General features: G+C 38.6%; 1 protein-coding gene and 1 long non-coding RNA gene across 5 annotated transcripts in view; one reads left to right on the top strand and one right to left on the bottom strand.

The window, feature by feature from the left end:
* The first annotated feature begins 703 nt into the window (after nt 1-703).
* On the top strand, nt 704-22,102 carry XKR9 (XK related 9). 3 transcript variants are annotated; one of them, XR_010429619.1, is made up of 7 exons: nt 704-4,660; nt 5,534-7,032; nt 10,475-11,024; nt 17,079-17,302; nt 17,756-17,842; nt 18,981-19,168; nt 21,199-22,090. XR_010429619.1 is itself a non-coding variant. In XM_064651100.1 (6 exons), exons 3-6 carry the CDS (start codon nt 10,750-10,752, stop codon nt 19,034-19,036), a joined length of 642 nt encoding a protein of 213 aa, XP_064507170.1. In that variant the 5' UTR covers nt 704-4,660; nt 5,534-7,032; nt 10,475-10,749; the 3' UTR covers nt 19,037-22,102. The 3 variants fall into 3 exon arrangements, 2 of the variants coding, with proteins under 2 accessions (XP_064507170.1, XP_064507163.1); XM_064651100.1 differs by having other exon boundaries at nt 18,981-22,102; XM_064651093.1 differs by lacking the exons at nt 18,981-19,168; nt 21,199-22,090 and having other exon boundaries at nt 17,756-18,913.
* LOC135412402 (uncharacterized) overlaps nt 5,531-22,530 on the bottom strand; it is a 34,001-nt gene continuing 17,001 nt past the window's right edge. The window contains exons 3-5 of one of the 2 annotated variants that reach the window (XR_010429629.1): nt 8,519-8,620; nt 7,636-7,848; nt 5,531-5,617 (exon numbers count right to left, since the gene is read on the bottom strand). This is a non-coding gene — a long non-coding RNA (uncharacterized LOC135412402). Of the gene's footprint in view, nt 5,618-7,635; nt 7,849-8,518; nt 9,725-22,530 lie in introns of those variants that run through there. The other variant, XR_010429628.1, reaches the window with a different exon arrangement.

Below are 22,530 nucleotides of genomic sequence, written 5' to 3'. Positions count from 1 at the left end.
ACAGAGTATGTAGGAGCTATATATGCTCCTGTATGGCATATAGGAGCAATTTTGGATTCAGCATTTAAAAAAAAAATGGAGAGCTACTTGTGCAAGTTTGGAGTTGGCTTCCTGCCAAATCTCCGAAACGCGACAACAGGGTCTCCTTCCCAGAGAGGGAAGGAAAAAAACGAAAAACCAGGCAGCCAAAGTTCTAGCCAAAATATATATATATTATGTATAAAACAGAGATATACAATGAGAATTATATATATGAATCTATGACCCCAAATAGCTTCCCGAAGTCGAAGGGAAGAGGGGGGAAGGGAGAAGGGAAAAGGATAAAATAGGGTGAAAAGGGACAAATAATAAAACAGATCTACACAATCTAAAAACCCAGCAAAGCTGAAGAATTGGCAAGAGCTCACCACTTCCCTTGAAAGAAAGCAGTACGTCTGGACACGGCCCAGCACTCCCCACTCACGCGTGGCCAATAACAGCAGTTACTGTAGGTCTCAGCTCCAGATAAGCCAGGCCCAGACAGGGACCACTGTTCTCCAACCTCGCCAGAAGAGAAGAGAGCGAACTCTCTTATCAATGCCTTATTTATACCCTAGGTTACGTAAAGGAATAGCATGGAATACTTCCTTGGTCACCTTCCTAGTTCCTTCCTGGTTACAAGCTGGTTTCCAGGAAGGCCTAGACTGAAACCATCACACTACTGGAGATTGTCCAGTGAAGGGCCAGTGAGATGGTGAAGGGACTGGATCATCTCTTCTGTTAGGAGAGGGCGAGAGAGCTGGGACTGTCCAGCCTGCAGAAGAGCAGGCCCAGGAAAATCTCATCAGTGTATATAAATACATAAAGGGAGGGTGTACAGAGGACAGAGCTAGGCTCTGTCACGGGGCCATTGCTGCCTGTCCTATCGTGGTGCCCAATGCCAGAACCAGAGGCAATGGGGCACAACCCAAAACACAGGATGTTCCTTCTGAACATCAGGAAACGCTTTTTTACTGTGAGGGTGACCAGGAGCTGGCACAGGTTGCCCAAGGAGGTTGTGGAGTCTCCATTCTAGGAGATACTCAAAAGTCATCTGGACATGGTCCAGGGCAACTGGCTCTAGGTGGCCCTGCTGGAGCAGGGGCTTGGACCAGATGACCTCCAGTGATCTCACCTCAGCCATTCTGTGATTTTGTGAAATTTTGTCACTGTCAGGTAGTAATATTGTGTTTGCAAACAGCATTCATTCTAGAGTCTGGAAGGTGCTGAAATTCACCTGTTTGGCTTTGCAGTGTCCCTTCTGAAACCCCCAATTATTTGCCTTTCAATTGACATTGTTAAAGAAATTTGGGCAGCCTTTTTCTCTCCTTAAACCACCTGCAAATGACGAATAAACATAATTTAACCTGAAATAAAAGCAGGTAATATTATTACGGGAACGTTACCAATATTAGAATTTCAAATATTATCTGATTGTTTTATATCTATAGTAGATCACATATGTTACCTATAACAAATAAATGTAAATTTCTAAGATGATCGTAGCAATACAAAGAACAAAAAGTGTTTGGTGGTAGCATATTTTTTTCTTAAATGTTCTTTTCATTATGTGAAAATAGAGGTGCAACTCTTATGTGTGATCTAGGGCCATTTCTAGGATTTGCATGGGCAAACAGAACAGATTCTCACTTTCTTCTGAAGGGACAGAAATCACCAAACATAATCTTGATAGGCAAAGTTCCAAAAGACTTATTAGAAACAAACAACTCAGTGCACAGCATGGAACTTTCACCAAAACTTTGTGGCTTCAACAGAACTTTGTAACTTCATGAGAATTCAAAGTTTAATTTTTTTTTTAAATGGACTTAAATGCTATTGTGGGCAGGTAATACATGCAATACATGCCAGGAGATGTGCTATTAAAAGCTTCAGATACTAACAAATGTCTGCATCTTGCCATGCATGACAGACTGGTGTTCCCCACTCTAACACTGTGTCTTTTTCCTCCTTCCCGTGTTGGCAACTGGTTCTCGGTTTGGCACAGATCCGCCTGATGCCTTTGGCTTCCTGGGCAGTGTGAGGCAGGGGATGGCACAAGGCAGGGAGGCAGCTCTGAGGTAGGTCCTGCTGCCTGCCTAGGCATGCTGCACTTGCTGGTATCGGCTCACAACTCAGATTTTCAGCTGGCCTCAAAGGTCAGAGAACAAATGCTGCTCGGCCAGACAGCAGTGATGCACCTTCGCTGTCCAGGGACCAACAGCAAGCTTGCTTCTAGGCTGTGTCTTCAGTGCTAGTTTAGCTACATTTAAAGTGCTTGCTAACCCATCAGCTGCATTACCTTGCAGTCACCCATGCAGCCAAATACCTTGCCTCATGATGCACAAGTGACTTGCCAGGCAGTACCTTATGCAGGCTTATATCATGCAGTAATTAAAAAAATTTACTCCTGGACATGGACTTCAATTGCAGCTGTTAATTGGTTGGCATCACAAAAGCCACAGACAGAAAATGTGCCACTGATGCTGATAATCCCTATATTTAGGCCCTCAAGACAATTTCTTTGATTTATATAATAAATGTTTACTTATTTGAGATTTAGAATATCTATTTACTTATTTGAGGTATAAACCCATTGCATTTATTTTTTATTTTCAAGCTCACTAAAGCATTAACTACAGACAACAGAAAGGATGTTTCAGGTCAAAGGAAAGAAGCCTTTTTGTGTGCAGGTGTGCTGCTGAAGTAAGCAAGAAAACCCTATACAAAATATTCCAATCTCATCCCATATAATTTGCCTCTATATTGTTTTATAAGCAACTGTGACTAGACCTGAATTTACCTAACCCTGAGGTGCCCTATTGTGCTTAATTTGTAGCTATTTGTTGGTACATTCAACCCATTTTCAGTCTTTAGTTGCTGCGTCATTAGAAGAAGTTACTACCTAACCCAAGGCAAATTGCGTATTTAAGTGGTTTTCTACTTTTAAGACAGTTCTGAGTTTAGAGAAGGTTTCTGAAATTATTTATCTGAATTTTACCTGTTGATTACTCAGAAATAGTAAGGTGCCAGTTATTTAGCAGGAGCTATGAATCTGTTTCATCTGTAGGTGGCAGCAATGGTGCCTTTGGAAAACGAAGTGCAAGTTCTATTATCTTAATTTCCTGTACAAGCCCATCTTTTTAAAAAGTCTGTTGTTTCTCTTCAAATACAGAAGTTAATAGGCATGTAGTGAAAGTCTTGCTGTTATGCTCTAATGTGGTACAAGAAAATATGAGTGTATATCCTGAGGTTCTTATAGCGCTCTCTTTTGTTTTACATTGTTAAGACAAAATTTTGAGGCGAAAAATTTCTGCAGTAGATAGTGTTAGGCTACCAGTAAAAAAAGAAAAAAAAAGCTGAGTTTCAATAAACCTAGAAAGAGATTGTTGGTAATATACAATGTGATGTATCATGGAAAATTATTTTGTAACAACTGTGAGACACAGATTGGTATTTCTGAAAATCCCACCGTGTCACTGTTTGAATTTTTAGCACTCAAGAAGTCTTTGAGTACTGGCACTGGGCTTTCTTCCACATTTTAACTGTAAATGTTGAGGATAAATGCCTCTCCACTGTGGCTTTGTAATAGCCTAATAGAACTAAGCACAAGCATGTAACTCTGTAGTAGTTAGACAGAATCAACTGAATAGTAGATAGAAAATGTCTTGACAGACTTATCTGCATAGACATTGGTACATGTAAGTCTTGTTGAGAGGATTTTTAGTTGGTAGATTTTGAAGTTATTTTAATGCAATTATAGATGCTATTTATAAAAGTAAGATTTCTTGGTACTTGCAGAATATTTCTTTCTTTATGCTTTTTATCTGGTACAGAGATAAGTAAAGAGACCTTAAACCAAACAGAAGTGAAGAAGGTTTTGCAGAGAGGAAGGCCATGGGCTACAAGATTCCTACATTAAGAGGCAACATTGTGTAGAAAATATAAAAAGTCAGATCAGCAGAGTTATGGGGGATGATTAGAGGCAATGTTGAAGGGACTTGGACACCTCTGTAAGAGGAAAGGCTGAGACAGCTGTGACTGTCCAGCCTGGAGAAGAGAAGGCTCAGGGGTTCTCATCAATGCCTATAAATACCTGAAGGGTAAATGCAAAGAGAATGGAGTCAGGCTGTTTTCAGTGGTGCCCAGTGCCAGGACCAAAGCCAATGGGCATAAACTGCTCACAGGAGGTTCCTTCTGAACATCAGGAAACACTTCTTCAGTGTGAGGGTGACCAAGTGCTACACGGGTTACTCAGGGTGGTTGTGTAGTGTCCCTCCTTGGAGGTATTAACAAACCATCAGGACACAGTCCCAGGCAGCCTGTTGTAGGTGGCCCTGCTTGAGCAGGGGGGTTGGACCAGGTGACCTCCAGCAGTCTGTTCCCACCTCAGCTGTTCTGTGACTTCGTAAGATTCTCCTAAAAACCTGTATGTTAATGCTGCTCAGAACATAAATACTTTTGCGTTCCCTGGGCAGGTGACCAGGAGTTCTGCTGTAGCAGGGTACCAAGAAGCTATGATGATAGAAAACTGCTGGCAGCTTGTACAACTATACAGGAATAATTCATGAAGAAGCAGGGGGATCTATTACACTGAGATGAAGTCATCAACCAATATATTCTTTCAAGCCATGCATTTTCTCGGGTAACGTCCCTTAATACCAATGGCAAAAACATTCCTTGACTGCAAAGAAAGTATCAAAAGTAAAGACACACAATAAATCTTCAGGAATTTTTTAGGTCAGCATTTTATCCTGGGTATTTCTATGCTTATCCCAGTGAGGACCTTGGTTTCCAATGTCTGAAATAATTCAAAGATAAAATGTTCAGTGTCCTGTTAACACTAATCAAAGCAGGGAGAAAAGGTCCTTCCTACCCCATTTGGAACCAAATAAAAGGATGTGTACTGAATACCAGAGGAGATCTGTCACACTTTAGAAATGTGCTTGCTTTGATGCCAAGTCTAACCAGAAAACAAATTAATGATCCAGCCTGTAATTTAGCTTGTGAGCTGCTTGACTTACAGTCCATGAATCAGATACACAAAGCTTGCCTCTCTCTCTGTGCTACAGAGTTTTTGTCGTTTTTAAATTATAACAAAGGTCACAACAATGAATTTGTGATGTGGCTGATTTAAATCTGTAGCTTAGTTTTTATTTGGGCAAATAGCTTGGAAAGCATATTACAAATTTTAAAAAGCTGTGGTGGAGCTAAAAGAATTTAAAACTATATACCAAATGCAGTATATAATGTATTTATTGCTCTGCTGCTAAATTATGTATATTTTTATAATTCAAGGAGAGCATATCTCAGATGACTAACATCTTTCATACAGAAAGGAATGATATTAATAATTGACTAAGATCAGTAGAGATTTTATAGGGTTTAAAAGAAACCTATGTTGTAGAGGTGCTTTTCAAATTTGGCCCAGATCCAAAGAGAGGGACACTCTTGGTAAAAGCTGCTAATTGTAAATAGTCTAGTCCAGTCAGTTTGCCACTGCCCATCTTGTCTGCAGCTACTCTTGCAGTCTCATCCATCGAGGTTCCAGTGAAGTGAATGTTGTGAAGAATCAGTGGCCAAGTCCATTCCAATGGATCTTCTGCAAGTGGAACAATCAAGTCAGGAGTAAGCAAGGCAGGATTGGCGTAATGAAACTATTTTGTTTTTCTCTGCAAATATTATACAGGTTTATGTTGGTGTCAGATGTTCAATTTGCTGCAAAAGAACGCAGTAGCCTAATATGAGTTTAAAAGAAATATCGTCTCCAAAAGCTATATTCTGACAGAATGCTTGTATTCATTTGGCCATTTATGGGACAGAACAGGTGTCATTGTAATTGCTGAGCTGCTTCTTCTCTGACATCCCTGGGATTTTATTGTGGAGCAATATAAAACTACATTTTTAATTAGTGAATTCATGTTGCTCACAGCCATTACAAAGAGCTTGTTGGGCATGCACACAGTAGGCCTGTTATCTTTGAATCATCCCCAAGATGATTCTGCACAGGCAGAAAGGCCTCTGCTCCATTTATTCAGAAGGCCATTATGGCCCCACTGATGTCCTAAGGTGTTTTCCCAGTGTGTTGTCTCACTGGAATGAATCATGTGCAACTGAACCAGGAATAATGCAGTACTGTTTTGGCTTCAGGCACTGGGCTTTTTAGCTTTGGAAAATTCACTTGATCTGTTGATTCTGTTCTTCAGGTGATGACATGAAAATAATGGTATTTCAAGCACTGCAAGGACTGCTTAGGAATAGCATGTTTCTGACCTATAAGGGGAAGCAGGAAGTTGCACAAGAAAAGGCAAGCATTGATATTATGTTTGCTATGAAGATAGGATTGTACCTCCTATCCTCCTAGTCTAGAGCTATAAAAGCTATAGACTGCTCTGGCTGAGGGTGTGCATCATCCTGTGCAGCACAGTCATCGAGGCAGAATCACAACACTTGCACCTTGTACCCTGCAGCTATTTTAAACATGAATAAAAATTTCATGTTGAGTGCCAAGAGCTCAGCTGGAGCAGACTTGTGCAAACACCTGTAGTTTCACCAGAAGAAAACAATTTTAATCATTTGTCCTTGGAGATGTGCGGACTCTTCATGTATCATTGCACAGAAAAGCTTTTTGTACATTTTTTTAGAATGCATTGTACTACAATTTTCAACTATAGCAAAAAAATGTGTTTTTTTTTTTTTTAATTTTTATAGAGTAAATTTATTGAAGGAATTTTATAATCTGTTAAGCTTAATATTAACTATAGACAGGGACTTTTAAAGTTTTTAAAATAGAATTTTTAGAATATATTCTTAAGAATGACAGTTCTTTACAGGTAGCAAATCATTAACTGTGTCACATGGTTTCCATATGAATTTAGTTTCACTTTGTGTTATATCAGTAAGCCCTTTAACTTTCTTTGGATTGCAAGTCTTGTAAAGGTATGGATGGGAAACCTGCAAATATGCAAATCTACAATTTTTGAACTGAAAAAACCTCTATCCATGGCCAGTATTCAGGTAACCCTGCATTTTTTAATAGAATTTTAAATGTATAGTGAAAAAGGAAGGATTTTTCTAATCACATTTTATTGTTTCTGCTTTATTACAAAATGATGCTCTCAAAGTATTTTAGTTTTTAGAGCAGTTATATTTATGCTGACTGACAGTCACTTTACTCTTCTTGCTCCTGTCATGTTAGATCACATATGTTTAATAAGACCAGGGACAATATAGTTCTGAGTGATACAAGACCCTCTCTCCTGTGGCACTTAATTGAACCCCTCCTTGTACATGAGACCACGATGCTCTTTGGAGTGCTATCATGCATAAAATATAGGGGATATTAAAGGCTGAGATCTTCAACAGCGATTTCATCCGAGAGCAGGTGCACCTGTGAGCAGGCGTTGGTGCTTGCACTTGGAACTGACACTGGACATCTGTCAGTACAGATTTGTGAGTCTCTGGTAGCATTTTTTTTAGGTAACTGTGAGAAAAATGTAAATCCAGTGTCTCACCAGCCATTCCAAGGCTGTTTCAAGACTAGATTCCTTATTCAAGATAATTATGAGACGGTAAGCAAGCTGCCACGCTTGGTGTGGCTCTTCATTTATCTTAGCTTACCTGATGGCTTCATATTACCACCAAGATGTCCAGACAGGTCTGCAGACTGCTGGCGTGGCAGCAGTTTGGACAGTAGACTTGTCAGAGGTAGAAATCACCTGGCTCACAGCTACTCTTCTTGCTGTTGTTTCAGAGGAGTCTGGACATAGCCTATAAAACTTTCTTTCTTATATTCCTCTTTGTGAAGTGCTCAGATACAAAAGAATGGGGAGGCTGTAAAGAGAGATGAATCCAGTTACCTTTTTTATTTATTTCAGGTGCAAAATTAGAGGCTAATCCTTGCCACTGGAATGTCTAGTACAGTATTACTCATTGAATGTGAACCTTGATATACTGCCTGTTTTGGCCATAAATTGCCTTCCAAAGAACTTTCTGTTTGAATCTAGTTATTGACTAACTAACCTTTTGCTGTTGTGCTTCCTGCAGCAGTCAGATAATGGACCTGCCAGGGTTTTTTTGTTTTCTTTGGTTTGGTTTTATATTTGGTTTTGGTTTTAATCAGTTCTAAAAGCAATGCATACTGTTCTTGTTACAAAAAAGGGTACAGCCTGACAAAGGTGGTATGTCAACTTGCAGAATGATATGATGTTATATAGAGTAAATGCAGTTTCCTTTGGAATTTTCATGAATGAACAGTAGCAATAAATTCTTGTTGGTTCCTACACAAGTTTTCAAATATAAAACATTTCAAAGAATCACAGAACAGATGGGGTTGGATGAGACCTCTGGAGATCATCTAGTCCAACCTCCCTGTTAAAGTAGGTTTACCTGGAGCAGGTTGCACAGAATTGCATCTAGACGGGTTTTGAATATCTCCATAGAAGGACACTCCACAACCTCTCTGAACAGTCTGTTTTAGTGGTTTTTCACCTTGAAGTCTTACCTTATATTCAAATGGAATTTCCAGTGTTTCAGTTTGTGCTTGTTGATCCTTGTCCTGTTGCTGGGCACCACTGAAAAGAGTCTGGCTCCATCCTCTTGACACCTGGCATTAAGATATTTGTATGCATTAATAAGATCCCCTCTCAGTTGTCTCTTCTCCAGCCTGAACAAGCCCAACTCTCTCAGTTGTTCCTCCTGGAAGAGTTGCTAGAGGCCCCTAATCATATTTATAACCCTCTGCTGGACCCTCTCCAGTAGTTCCTTGTCATTATTGAACTGGGGAGCTCAGAACTGGACACAGTACTGCAGATGCAGCCTCACCAAGGCAGAGTAGAAGGGTAGAATAACCTGCCTCAACCTGCTGGCCACACTCTTTGTAGTGCACCCCAGGATGCCACTGGCCACCTTGGCCACACAGACACATTGCTGGCTCATGGTTAACTTGTCTATTTGTGTTTGTAAACACAAAGTTTAGTTTATGTTGGACTTTGTAGTGAAGTCCACTTCCCACAATCTAAATGTGAATTGGATATAAATTGTGTTAGTGATTTGAAAGACATTAGTGGTATTTTATTGTAGGGGATAGGAAAGAACAGTGTAAGGATTCCAACTATCCCGGCTGAAAGATCGCCTGGACCAGGACATGAAACCTAAGTAGGAGATAGAATGAGAGGCTAGAAAAAGCTAAGGCCTAGATCCAAAAAAGTAGTGTTTAGACACTTAGCACCTTTTCAGGCTGTTATGTTCCCACTTGTCTTTATTAGGAAATTAAGAGCTTAAATTCTCTTTTTCGGGTTTATACCTGGGTCACAGCATAGACGAGCCCAGTCAACACAAGCAAAGAATAGTCATTACCTTTGTTCATGAGTTATTAACCAATTCTCTCATTTCATTCCTCTGTGGCAGTGTGCCTGAATTCACAGAAATCCAAAGGGACCTGCCTACACATGCCCTTCCCCTGCTCTAAGATCCCTGGCCCAGCTGTTCCCCATGTATTGTCTGCTGCTGTTTGGCACTGGCACCACCCCAAACCCAGTGGGGTTGCCATGTTCTGCATCCCATCCTTTGTGTTTGCTGGCAGCACCTTTTTCCTAAGACACGTAAATGAGATAAAGGATTTTGTCATTTTAATTTTTAGCTTTGCACAATTGGACATGAACGAGACCAAGAATGTACTGCCATATAGCTTTTCTGTTTCACCTGGCAAATACCAAAGATCTACAGAGGAAAAACATGTAAGGACTACCCAAAGAAGTCAAAAGAATCCTTGCAGTGTTGGGCTGTGTAAATGTAGTTCAAATTGCAAATTAATTCTATTTGTAGTGGACTATGTAGTTAGATCATCTGTGTGTAGCTACTTCTCACACAGCTTGGGAGACAATTCTCAAAGAGGTGTAGACTGGTGCAGGTCGGGTCGTTACAAGCCTCTTTAACAGAAGAGCTGCAATCCTATTCAGCACTTTCTTGCTGCATGTGGAAAACAGAGCAGGAACGATAGAACCACTAGATGTATGCACACAAATGCAGTAACGCAGTTGGAAATTGCAGAATGATGTGTACTCTGATGCAATTGTGTGCACTCAAGACAGAAGTTTTCTCAATGTTTTGTGCTGCGTACAGTAAAGGAGAAGAGCTCAGAAGTTAAGAAACTCCTGAAAAGCTATCAATCTTTTCCCCATAAACTGCTTTTAAAAACTGGCTTGTTTCTTAGTGTTTTGCAACCGTTAGGAATTACCTCAACAGCTGCCTGAGTGGAGAATCACTGGTTGGGAGAGTGACCTCAGCAGGTTCAGAAATGCACCTCTCTTGGCTTGATTGTTCACTGATATCTCATTACATTCTGTATTTTGTGCTTGCCTATTTAAATGGTTGTGAGAATTTAAAGAATTTGCTGTATGATTCTTTAAATGAGGGAGATATTGCTACTGCTAATCTTCTTTTTTCTTCTTGTTTTTAGGAACCACTAATGAAGAATGACTCCACCAGTTAAAAAGACAATTTACATTTATCTTTTCCAGAATAGATATGTATCAAGGAAGTTAATTTAATATTTAGATCAAGAACATAGAAAAATGCAAGTCCCTTTGCCATAATAAAAATGCATAACCCAACTTTTCTTTGTATAGAGCCCTATGAGCAGGTGGTATCATCAGTAAAAAGACTCTATTGTAGTAAAGCATTTAGATTCCTTTACATGAAGTGAGGAGGGAATGATAAGTGGCAGTCTAACACATGATGAAATTTACTAAGCAGAATTTTTTTGTTTTAGTTGGCGGAATTATAATTTATGTAGTTGATATTGGAGTGGACTTTTGGGTAGCTAGTAAATATTTCTGTCAAGGACAATATTCTTGGAGTATATTGATACTGTGTTTTAGAGGTATTTCATCATTAGTAACTCAGATATTTAGTTATGACTGGTTTAAAAACGACTGGGAAGGTACTGATACTGGGAAGTTGAAATGGATTTTTCTAGTTCATCTCTTTCACTGTGGAATTTTTATAAGGTATGTAAACCTCTAAATTTATCTTAAAATGAGAAATCATGTTCCTTTAAGACAGTTATTAAGAAATGCTTAGTATGACTTCAGGGACAAGACCAGTTCTGGCCTTAACAATTACTATGAAAGGAAGGAGATTTTTGTCTGCTTTTGCCAGGGTAAATTTTATCAGGTTTTGATGTACCTTCAGATCTTGTTTTATTTACTTGTAAGTAATAATTTTTATCATTCATAACCCAATTCTGTTTGATTAATCAGCCTTTTGATACGGCATATGTAATAAAACTGCTTGCTTTATAGTGTAGTACTATTGTAACTGATAAATATAAGTTTTCAAAGTGATGTTATGCACACTAAACAGCTGAAGTAAGAGGTAATTTTTGAACCTGAGAATCTAACCATATGTAGAAAACCAACCAAAATTCAATAGAGACATGAATAGCTGCATATAAGAACACTTGCAGCAGTACTTCTGCAGGGACTGAGTTAATTGTGATAGGAATCTTTGCTTAGCTCTAAGGTAATTACCTTAACTCTAAGGTAATCCACAAAACTCTTGGACTTACCTGAACTCATACCCTTTCCTGAATGAATACCTCTTACCATGAATTTCTATAACTTTTGAATCTTTTTTCCCAGAATTAGCCCCATCTTCTCTGAGTGGCTTATTACGTAGCAAACATTATTTTGCCCTTTGTGCTGACAGTGTTTTCTACTTCATCTCCTGTTCTTTGTTGCATAAATGATATTTTCTCCTATGCTGCCACTTACAGCTGGAAAACTTCCAAGATGATACGTATAAACTGCAAAGTTCTTTCAGCCACTCCTCACAATTCAGCAGGTTGAAAATGCATACTGTAAAGTATAAACTGATAACAGCAAGCTGGCATTTGTGCTTGTAGCTTTGTGACCAGCTACTTCCTGTTGTATGTGTTTTCTTTGGAATATCAAGGTACAACTCTCTCATGGCCTACCTCTTAGTCATCTGATTTATGCAGTTAATTTAGACAATGAGTCTCTCAGGTCTAAGGATACAGTCAATGGATAAAAATAGATTCTGTCACGAGTCAGGTCATACTTGTCAAGATGAACTTCTCCAGAAGGTCATTTGGGACAGGAACCTGAACTACAGATAAAAATGGGAGCCTCCCCAGTAAATATGTCTTGGCCAGTGAATTTAGGATGCTTGAATTGGGAAGATTACCAAATTATCTTTCTTCATTTTTTCCCTTCTTTCTTCGCTTCTTCCATTTCTCATATGCCTTTTACATTACTTGCTGCATCTTTGAACCAGGGAACTTAGACTCATAGAACAGTTTGATTTGGAAGGGATCTTCAAGATGATCTCACCCCAACCCCCCTGCCATGGGCAGGGACACCTTCCACTAGACCAGCCTGGCCTTGAACACTTCAAGGGATTGGGTATCCACAACTTCTCTGGGCAACCTGTGCCAGTGCCTCACCACCCTCACAGGAAAGAGTTTCATTCCTAATATCTCATGCTAACCTACTATCTTTCAGTTTGAAGCCATTCTCCCTTGTTCTATCACTACATACCCTTGTACAGAGTCCCTCTCCAGCTTTCTTCTAGGCTCCCTTTAGGTACTTACAAGCTGGTACCCTTTAGCTACTGGAACTTTGTCATGTTTGTACAGTGCACAGCACAATGGGAATCAGTTTGGTTATCTTATCACACTGCCAATGCTAAGTAATAAATATGAAAATCATATATGTGTATACACTTATGTATATACATATATATATTAAAAAAAGAAAAATAAAAATATTACATATCTAATAAGGCTTTAGTTTCTTTTAATGAAAAGAATGTATACCTGCAATTGTACTTTATATGAAATATTATTCTCTGCAAGGAGACCTAATTAAGTTGGTAAAGTATATATTAACTATGCTGACTACAATGATTTTCAGCCTGACTAATTTAAGTGGTTCACACAGATGTTGGTAGAATTGAGAACAGTCTGTGACATAACAGATAACAAAACAATAACAGTCAGGGAATGTGGGAAAGCAGGACATTTCCCTAGGGCACCATATGAATTCTGGAGCCATCTGATGTGTAGCAGTTTGCAACATCAGTCAAGGACACACCTGTTGGAGATGACATTTTAGCAATTCCTAACCTTTGCTTTCAGAATAGAAGGCCATACAGGCAGAAGCTGTTGTGATACAGGCAGGTGCTATTGTGTCTCTTGATGCTTAAAGGTAGCATCAGGATGCCCTGATGTTCTGAAAAGGAGCAGATGGAAGATTTTTTTGCATATTTGTAAAGATTAATTCTAAATCCATGAGGCATGAGAGTAAATGTACTTTGCTGAGTCTGAGGTTATTTAATTGTATGTTTTTAAAAGACAATGAGAAAAATTCAGAGCCAAGATAGATGATGTTCTGTTAATACCTCGTGCTGGGCTGCAGTGTGGGCCCTGCTCTGAGTTAGTACCAGCTGGCAGCAGTGAGCACATGTGTGGGAGGTGCATCCAGGTAAAGGAACTCCTCTGCATAGTGGCAGAGCTCTGGGAGGAAGTGAGTAGGCTGAGGAGTATCAGGGAGGGGCAGACAGATAGAATCACACCTGGCCTTCCCTGAGACAGGCCCAACAGTCACAGGACATGATACGGACAATTCCCTATCCTCTCTCCACCTGGCTGAGCACAGCGACTTAAGGCTACGGGGCAATGGCAACAAGTTCCTTCCCAGGTGTGTCTCCTCTGTGACTACCTTCACAGGTGTCCTGCCACAACAGGTGTGAGGCTCTGCAAGTGGAACTGAGTAATAGCAAGTATGATGGTTCATCTAGCTTGGAGGTGTAACTGAGGTTACGTTACCCTACACCCTGTGTCAAACTCATTGCTCTCCACAACTGAAAGCAGGCTGTAGTGGGGTGCAGGTGAATCTCTTCTCTCAAGTAACAGATGGTAGGACGAGAGGAAAGGAAACAGCCTCAACTTGCCCCTGGAAGGCTTAGATTGGATATTAGGAAAAATTTCTTCATTGCAAGGTTTGACAAGCATTGAAGCAGGCTGCCCAGGGAAGTGGTGACGTCACCAACCATGGAGGTATTTAAATGACATGTAGATGTGGCACTTAGGGACATGGTTTGGTGGTGGACTTGGTAGTGTTAGAGCAATGGTTGGACTCGATGGTCTTAAAGTCTTTTCTAATCTAAACTATTCTATGATTCTTGTGTTTGATCACATTTTCTTAATATATATTTACTGCCCTAAGTCCTGACTTAGTTGCATCAGTTTCGTGGATTTAATCCCAGTATTTTGATACTTAGAAGGTGAAGTTTAGTATGCAACAGAGAGTATTTTTCCTTTGATTAAGGATTTATATGATTTATATGACGCTGAATACTGTGACAGCGTGACCAGAATTTAGACAGGACAATCACTGTTGCCAGGCTGCTCACACCCTGCCTGTGTGAACTTCTAAATCTTAACAGTGTAGTGTGATGAGATGGGATGTGTAGTGTAATGCTGGGATTGTGTTGCAAAGTTCTCATTGGAAATCTGAGGGGAAGCATGTGATATGGAAACATTGGCAAGGCAGCTTGCCTGTCACATGTGAAGGCTGTGAAGCTGTGAAGCAACAAAACCAAATAGCTGTCACCTCTGTGAATTCCCAGTCAGAGACAAAGCCTTCCTAATTTTACAGGAGATAAGGAGCAAATTTCATCCCTTACGAAATGATGATGAAAATGTAGGAGCATCTCAAGAACAGAGAGACGGTGGAGCTGTGTTTCCATGAGTTTTTATAGCAAGTAGGAGCCCTATCATCTGTGTTCTCCACAAAGCAACACTGCAAAGGCAGAAACCTTTTTTTCCCCCGTCAAAGCGAATATGATATTTAGAAACACTGATTTCTTTACCATTCACATATGATGATTCCAGTTATAAAGAAATTATGGCTTTTTTACTCTGTTGGCTTCCAAGTAGCTAATATACCTTGAATTAATGCAAAACATATTCTCTGTAATGAATTTAGAGGAAGAAAAAGTAAATTATAAACCTTCATTTGTCTGTATTACTGACATACCCATTTCACCCTCAGTTTAAGATGGACATCTACTTAAAATACATAACTAATCCAATACTTTCAGTTAATTTCTTTTTATTACAGTTGAAGTACCTTTTTGGAAAGACTTTTTATGGTTTATGAATATTGAAGCACAGAGCTTCTACAGCAATAGATATATTATAGGAAAATAGATTATAGGAATATAACTATGATAGGGTCAGAGCAGGCACAGGGTTTAGGTGAGCCATGGGCACGATAAAGGAGAAAATTTGAACCTGACTTACTCTTTAGTAAGGACTGAACTTTGCCTTAGGCTGGGAATGCAGTTGTCCAACACTAGGCCTAAAAGTTGGCTATGAACCCTTCCTAAAATGTCCTTCTATTGCATGCCAAATGGGCAGATGACAATGGGAGTGTAAGCTCAAGATACTTTTAAATGATGAAAAATTTCTCACAGTGAACTACAGTAAGTGACAAAAGCACGTGGAGTTCAGAGAACATCACTGTGCTTAATATATAGTTAAAGAGCAATAGAAATATTTTGACTTTTCTAGAAAAAAACAATGTATTATATACAGTCAGGAGTATACGTCATGGTATACTATAGCATACCATCTTATAACAATATAAACCTAGTATACCATGCTCAGAAGGAATGCACTTTGAAAAACTGAAAAGTGATTTCAGGTGTGCATCCAGCTAAAATATTCCTTTTACAACATGCCCTGCATATCACCTGCCTTCTCAGCCGTGAGCTCTGCGGCTTGAAATTTTTGCAGCTGGTTTCCACTTCTTGCTGCTTGGACAAACACAGGCTCTGGTGAGTGAGTCCATGGACAACTAGCAGATCAGTCTACCCAATTGTTTTTTCTTGAAAACATTGCAAACTTTCCAGATGTTTACATCTCAGATGAGAACCAGATGTTTTGGAATACTAATTGTTTTATAAATGGAAAAAGCTATAGATGCCTTGCCAAACAGTTCAGTTCTTTACTTATGAGTGATTATTAAGAGAATACTAAGAAAAACATACAAAAACATAAAAGTAGAAAAGAGTTTCCTTTGGGAGTAAATAATGGATCTAGAGCCAGCTCATGGAATCAGGAATCAGCCTGAATGGCAGGGATGTGGTCTATGAATCTCTGCAAGGAGAAGAGCAAAGGCTCTTCCTCTAAGGCTCTTTAATAGTAGCACAGCTGCTCCACACCTACTCCTACCAATGCTTCCATGTTACAATTCTCATTTGTATGGTCAACATGCTTTAACATATCATGGAATAAGTTCTGAGTCCTCTAGCATGCACTTAACCAAGCACCTGCCAATCCCAGCTGTCTTGGTTGTAGCTGTGGAAGAACCCCTGATGCTGTCTCCCCTCTGGTCAAAGGATTTGGTCTTTAAAGATGCTGAAGGTGTTAAACTTATAACCCCTGAAGGAGTCAGGAGTTCTTCCTAGCTCCCTTTGTAAGCAGAAGGGGACTGTGATCCACTGCTATATTCCTGAGTATTTAGAAAGTAACACTGTAGTGATTTTTTTTAAAAAAAGTTTGTTATATGTTTGCAATTCATCAGGGATTATACTTGGGGCTTATGGCTCTAAACTATACTTACATAGATGTGGATGTTCAGAGCTGGATATTCACTAGTACTCTTAGAAAGATACAAAAAAGTGAATGAGTATCCCAAAGAGGGACTGAGGAGAGATGCTAAGGGAATTTTCAGAAATGCAGTACTTTTAAAGAAATAAGAACCTAACAAAACAAAGCTTGTAATCTTTATTCAGACAAGTCTGATTCTGTTAGTTTTTATATTGCACAGTATTGCTGGGCTTAAATGATTTTCTGATATCTCTGATACTGGACAGATATCAGAAAAAATTTTAGCTTAGTAGAATATGCTAGATTACATTCAAAGATAAATATCAGTGGAAAATAAAATGGGAAAAGTTGTTGTTAGACTATATAATTTTATTGGGTTGCTCTTCTAAAAACTGCTGTCTAATCAGTTTTCTTTTTTTATTAGGTATTGGTTTGCTTTGAAATATGGCTGCCAAGCTGCATTTAAACTAAAAAGCAGTGGAGATGCTTCAGAAACAGATCCTGCCAACTTCATTAAAAAACAAGCTATTGATGCAGTGACTGATATTAACATGCTCAGGGTGTTCAAGGCTTTTCTTGAGACCACGCCACAACTTTTTGTCCAGATTTACATCCTCATGCAACATGGCAAAACTAATTGCTATCAATGTGAGTCTGTCTTTTTCCTTAATTTGCAAGTTGAGTATCTTACTTAAAAATATAACTCATGTGATTGGAAAACATTTTAAACATACCTTGGAAAACACACATTCCACAGTATAATTACCTTAATTTAATTAGATTTTCTGTCTATGGGGTGGTCCATTCGGCTAAATCGATGAGAAGGAAGATTTTGCTACAAAAAGTCACTTAGGCAATACTTTTAAGAACCATAGGCTGGGCAGGATAACACAGGCATATCAAACAGGTATCAGATGCCTAGATTTAGGTAACTAAAGTGAGCCTTAAAATTAGGGTGACTTGTTCTGGAGCACAGAGTAAATATAAAATTGTGGTAAAGTGTTAAGAAGCATAAACTTGTCTAAAACTTCATTCAGATATTATAATGTAAAATAAGTATCTTCTTCTCCGGTTTAACATTTTGCCTTGTGTTTTGTCTAGATGCTGCCATTTTTATGTCTTTTTGTGGTATCTCCTTTTCAATGGTTGATTATCAGATGTCATTACAAAAATCTCAGCCTGACAAAGGTGAATTTCGTGTGACTTCCAAGTTCACGTATCTCTTCTATAAACTGCTTACCATCACTTCTTGGGTACTCAGTATTTCACTTATCACTCTCCTGAGTGTTAGGATTTCTGTAATTCTGCTGATATTTCTTTGGATCTGTGGCTTCACTTGGACTTTGAAACAATGTACAACATTTTGCAAATCTAAGAAGATGGAATATCTGTACAGAACTGTAGTTGGAATAATTCTAATTTTTACATTTTTTAACATAAAGGAGAGAAGAACGAAAGTTTGCATTTCTATTTATTATGCTACTCACACTGTAGTAACTCTAGGTATTTTGTTTGTATATATGTTCTGGAAACCTTCCATTATCAAGGAAATACATTTTACAATTGTCATCATCTTAACTATTTTACATCTGGTGTTAGGTATTATTTTTCTTGTTGTTTATTATAAGCATTTTCATCCGACTACTTATTGCAGACCACAGGCATGTTTAGATGAAGTTGATGGAATGACAGGACAAAAAGATACAATGAAAACCAGCAGATTTCAAAATTTTTTAATGCCATGAATGGTATAGATCTTTTTTTGTGAAGACTTCAAAGCAAATACTGGACAATCTGTTTCTCTGTCTTGTTTCTTATGTATCATCACATAAGGGACCAGAGTTATTGACTTTGAATAACTATTTGTTTTCTGTGATGCTGTACAAAAACTGTAACATGAATAGTCACCTGCTGGTGAAAGTTACTTTTGAAAAAGAAACAACCTATCTATCCAACACATTCCACTGTTTTAGTTTTTTTCGCAATGCAAATGTAAGATAGGAAAAGCTAAAAGTTAATAAAATGAAACCTAGCATTAAAACCACATTCTATTCATTTATGTTGATTCTGTTAAAAATAAGGCAGTGGGCAGTGATCAATTATCTGCTTTTCCCCATTAGTGTAAGAGCTGCAGTTCGTTTTTAGATGCACATAGTAACAAACTGTACTGCCTTCTCCCTAAACATCCCCTAAAGAAGAATAGCTTTGATTTATGGCTTAATCACTGTCTTGCAACAAGGAAATTTGGGGAGATGTTTTCAAGCATTTTATCTTCTAGGTGTTTTAATGACTCCTTTGTTGTTTTTGTTCTGCTAATCTTTCACAGAATCTTCTGTACTTAGGGGTGATGCCAGCTTCTTCGGGGTTATAATAGCAGCCTGAGTGATTTATGGATGGCAACAGGAGTTTTGCATATAAAGGAAGAACTATCTTCCATAAAGCTTTTGTCTCCTTTGGGCTCTAAGATGCAACACTTTCAATGCTGGTTTCCACTGAAATAGGAGGCTGTGCAAGGTATGCAGTGGTGCAGTCTTTTGTCTTTGTCACTGGAGAAAAGAGAAAAGAGGAGTGACTTCTGATAAATTGCACTCACAGGGACTGGGAAAAGATATAATAAGTATCTTGTCCATCAAGAATTTTTGGCGGAAGGGAGAGTGATATTAGACAACGTTTCATTGAATGCTAAAACAAAGGAAGTAAGGTTGATAGTCAGTATCTTCAGAAATAAAATTTAAGGGGAAGTATTTCAGAGCTTCCATGTTTTAAATCTGAATTATGAAAATCTGGGGCTCTTTCTCTCCCATTTTCACTGCCAGTAAGTCACATTTGCAGTTAAAGTGGCTACAGACAAAGGGAGGAAACAGGGTCTGAGAAAAAAAGACTAGAGATAAGAAAAACTGATAAACTTCACCAGGAACCAAATCTTTTAGCATTGTTGATTAACAGCAAACTTCCCTGAAACTTTGGAGGAATGGCTGATAATAAGGTCGGTAGTTAGGGTGCTCAAGAGCCATGTCTTGTGCCTTTTGTATCAAGTTCATGGACTGCAGAATGCCTTTTTCTTGTTACTCTTCCAGTCTTACCAAATCTTACTGAAGTTTCTAAACGTGGTTCTTTCCTGTTCCATGTCCACGTTTTCTTTACCATGCCAACCATGTACATCTCCTTAATCCTAGTCAAGGAAATGAATTTCTATGTGCATAGTTTGAACTGAACGGTCTGACTTTCTGAGACTACACATGAGAAATTAGAGTAGTGAGAAGAGTTTGCTTCTAAAATCCCTCATTTCCACTTAGGGAGAACTAAGTATGGGTCCAGAAGTTAAGACATAGAAAAGCACAATCCATGGGACTAAAGCAATATTTTTTCTAAAATTAATATATAAAAGAGTATCTTCACTTCTCTCTACTCTGGAAAAGAGATTTCCAGAATTTTTTGCCCTGGAACATTCCTTCTTAGGTAAGAGGAAAAAGCCCAAGGCTCCACCCTACCTCATGCACCATGATTGCCCTAAATTCTGTCTCCTTTATCGCAGAGTATTTACTACCAGTGATGGTGTCCTAGGCAGCAAAATGCTAACCTGGTTTTAGGCTGAATATACTTTTATTTTGCTATGAAAAAAATAGGATCCTAAATAGTGAAGATGATCCCTATATTGCTTCCCACACTTGTTTGTTTATCTAAAATCCTGAGAAGGAACTAGAGTAAGGAATGGTGGAAAATGGAGAATATTATCTCTGTCTTGAAGAAAATGACAACTTTTTGTCTACCCATTATTTTGAAGACCACCTCAAACTTTATACATTATCTGAGAAGCAGATCTCTGGGGAAATATGGGATCCTGAGAAGTCCTAGTGTGGGCGTTTCAACCCTGGAGCCTCCAGGTTTTCTTCCTGCTGACAGAAATCTGGAGCCTGAGTTGCTCTGGAGGAAGGTTAGTTTCTGGTGAAACAAAAGAATTTGTCCTGCTGATTTTTTTTTCTCCTTTCAATGTACTGAGAAATTCCAAATAAAAGTATTTCGTTGCCATCTCTCTGGTCAACTCCTAACACTCACTTTCTTTCATGAGAGAAAAGATGAATATTATGCTGCCTTCTGTTATGTCTCCTCGCTCCCTCTTCTGTGCCACTAAGAGGAATATTATGCTGAAGTTGAGTTGGTAAGAAAGATACCTACGTGGCTGTTTATATCACTCTAATTCAAATATACACCAAACCCAATTACTTCAGTTTCAATCTGTACTTTATGCTTGTAAATCCTTGTGGATATAGCCGTATCCTAAAACAGCTAAATGATCCTTGGGGAAATCATGTATATTGTTTCAATAAAGCTTAAAGAGACCTTCAGTGTCCTGCCACCGATATGTCTCCATTTTGCTGTCAGTCATAGGGCCTCAAGAGATGGGAATTCCTGGCAGCTTGTACCCTGTAGATTTTTATCTACAGGGGAATATTATGAGAATAAAAATTTTTCAACTGTAAAGTCCTCCCTCTCTTCTTGACCTTGAGTTCAAGCTTTTCACTTGATTCCCTTCATTTTCACAGATATGAAAATGGCTTCTCATTCATTTGGTCATTCTAACTCAGAATCACTGTGGTGGAGCGGACAAGGAAGCACATGAATTGACTCCAGACACATTTCATATCACCAGTGCCCACTTCAGACAAAACAAAAAAAGCCCCACTTCACCTGGGTGTAAAGTTTAAACAATAGACTTCATACATATCCTTTCTGTTCCTGACTAATCTTAAAAATTCAGCTGCCACTCAGTTCATGCATTGTGCTTGACCTTGTCATTTTAATCTAACTGCAAATTGAAAACAAATGGGTTTTTTCTCCCTTTTTTTTTTTTGTGTTAAGTATGCCCATTACATCTTACAAGAAGTATTTTAATAAGTGAAATAAAATTAATAAACAATTTCTTCCTGTTTTGACTACTGTCAGACCTGGGTAAGAAGAACAACATTCAACAGAATTGTTTTAATTATCTTACTAATATTCAACGTGCCATTTGATGACATGGGTGAGCTCACCTGATGTACCACAGATAGCACTGATTTATGAAGCCATAATTGGGTTTCCAATAAACATTTGTCAAAATAATGTATTCATTCAAACCAATACCTTCTTTATTTATTCATATAAAAGAGCACTTAACTTTCAACAAAGAATTGCCTGCCATCAAAAACACTCCATAAACGGGGGAAATTTATGAAGATACAGTACCAAATGGTGATTGGTGGAAGACTAAACTTCACTTTAACCCTTCAGAGTGCTGAGTTCCACCTCTTGCTTGGTACTAGTACTAAATATATTTCTTACTGAAAGCCCCAAGCCCAAACATTAACCTTTGTATATTTGCACATTGAAGTACCATCTCTTTTTTCTACCATAGAGTCTTACATCTCAAGGATGGTTTCAAAAGTAGCATCTCTCATTTTTATTATGCAGTGTAGAAGCATGCACAGAGCTCAAATATTTTTAGGCTTACCTACATTCTGCCCACAGGTTTCACCATGTGTACATTCTTCCAGGAAAAGATAAGCTTTGAAAGGTTAAACAACATATCTTGTCTGAACCTGAAGAAGTACATGTACTTGTCATTAATTCCAAGTGAAGATTTGTCCTGTTTTACCTCTTCATGCACTTCTCTAGTTTAATTTTACAGACTTTTAGTAGAAGAATAGCAAAGTAGATGGGCTGTGCCATAGATATTTGAATGAAGTGCAGCTAATCCCTTGGAGTCCATCTTCAACCAAAAAATTTTCTTCTTTTACCTCCAATTAGCTAACATATAAAAAATACATGTCACACCAAAGATTCTCACTATGCAAGTCTTACATTCATTAGCTTGGTAAAATGCAGACTTTGGTAGT

This window comes from Pseudopipra pipra, chromosome 1 (genome assembly GCF_036250125.1).
Source record: "Pseudopipra pipra isolate bDixPip1 chromosome 1, bDixPip1.hap1, whole genome shotgun sequence".
Taxonomy (NCBI): Eukaryota; Metazoa; Chordata; class Aves; order Passeriformes; family Pipridae; genus Pseudopipra; species Pseudopipra pipra.
This window is presented reverse-complemented; position numbering and strand designations above follow the sequence as displayed.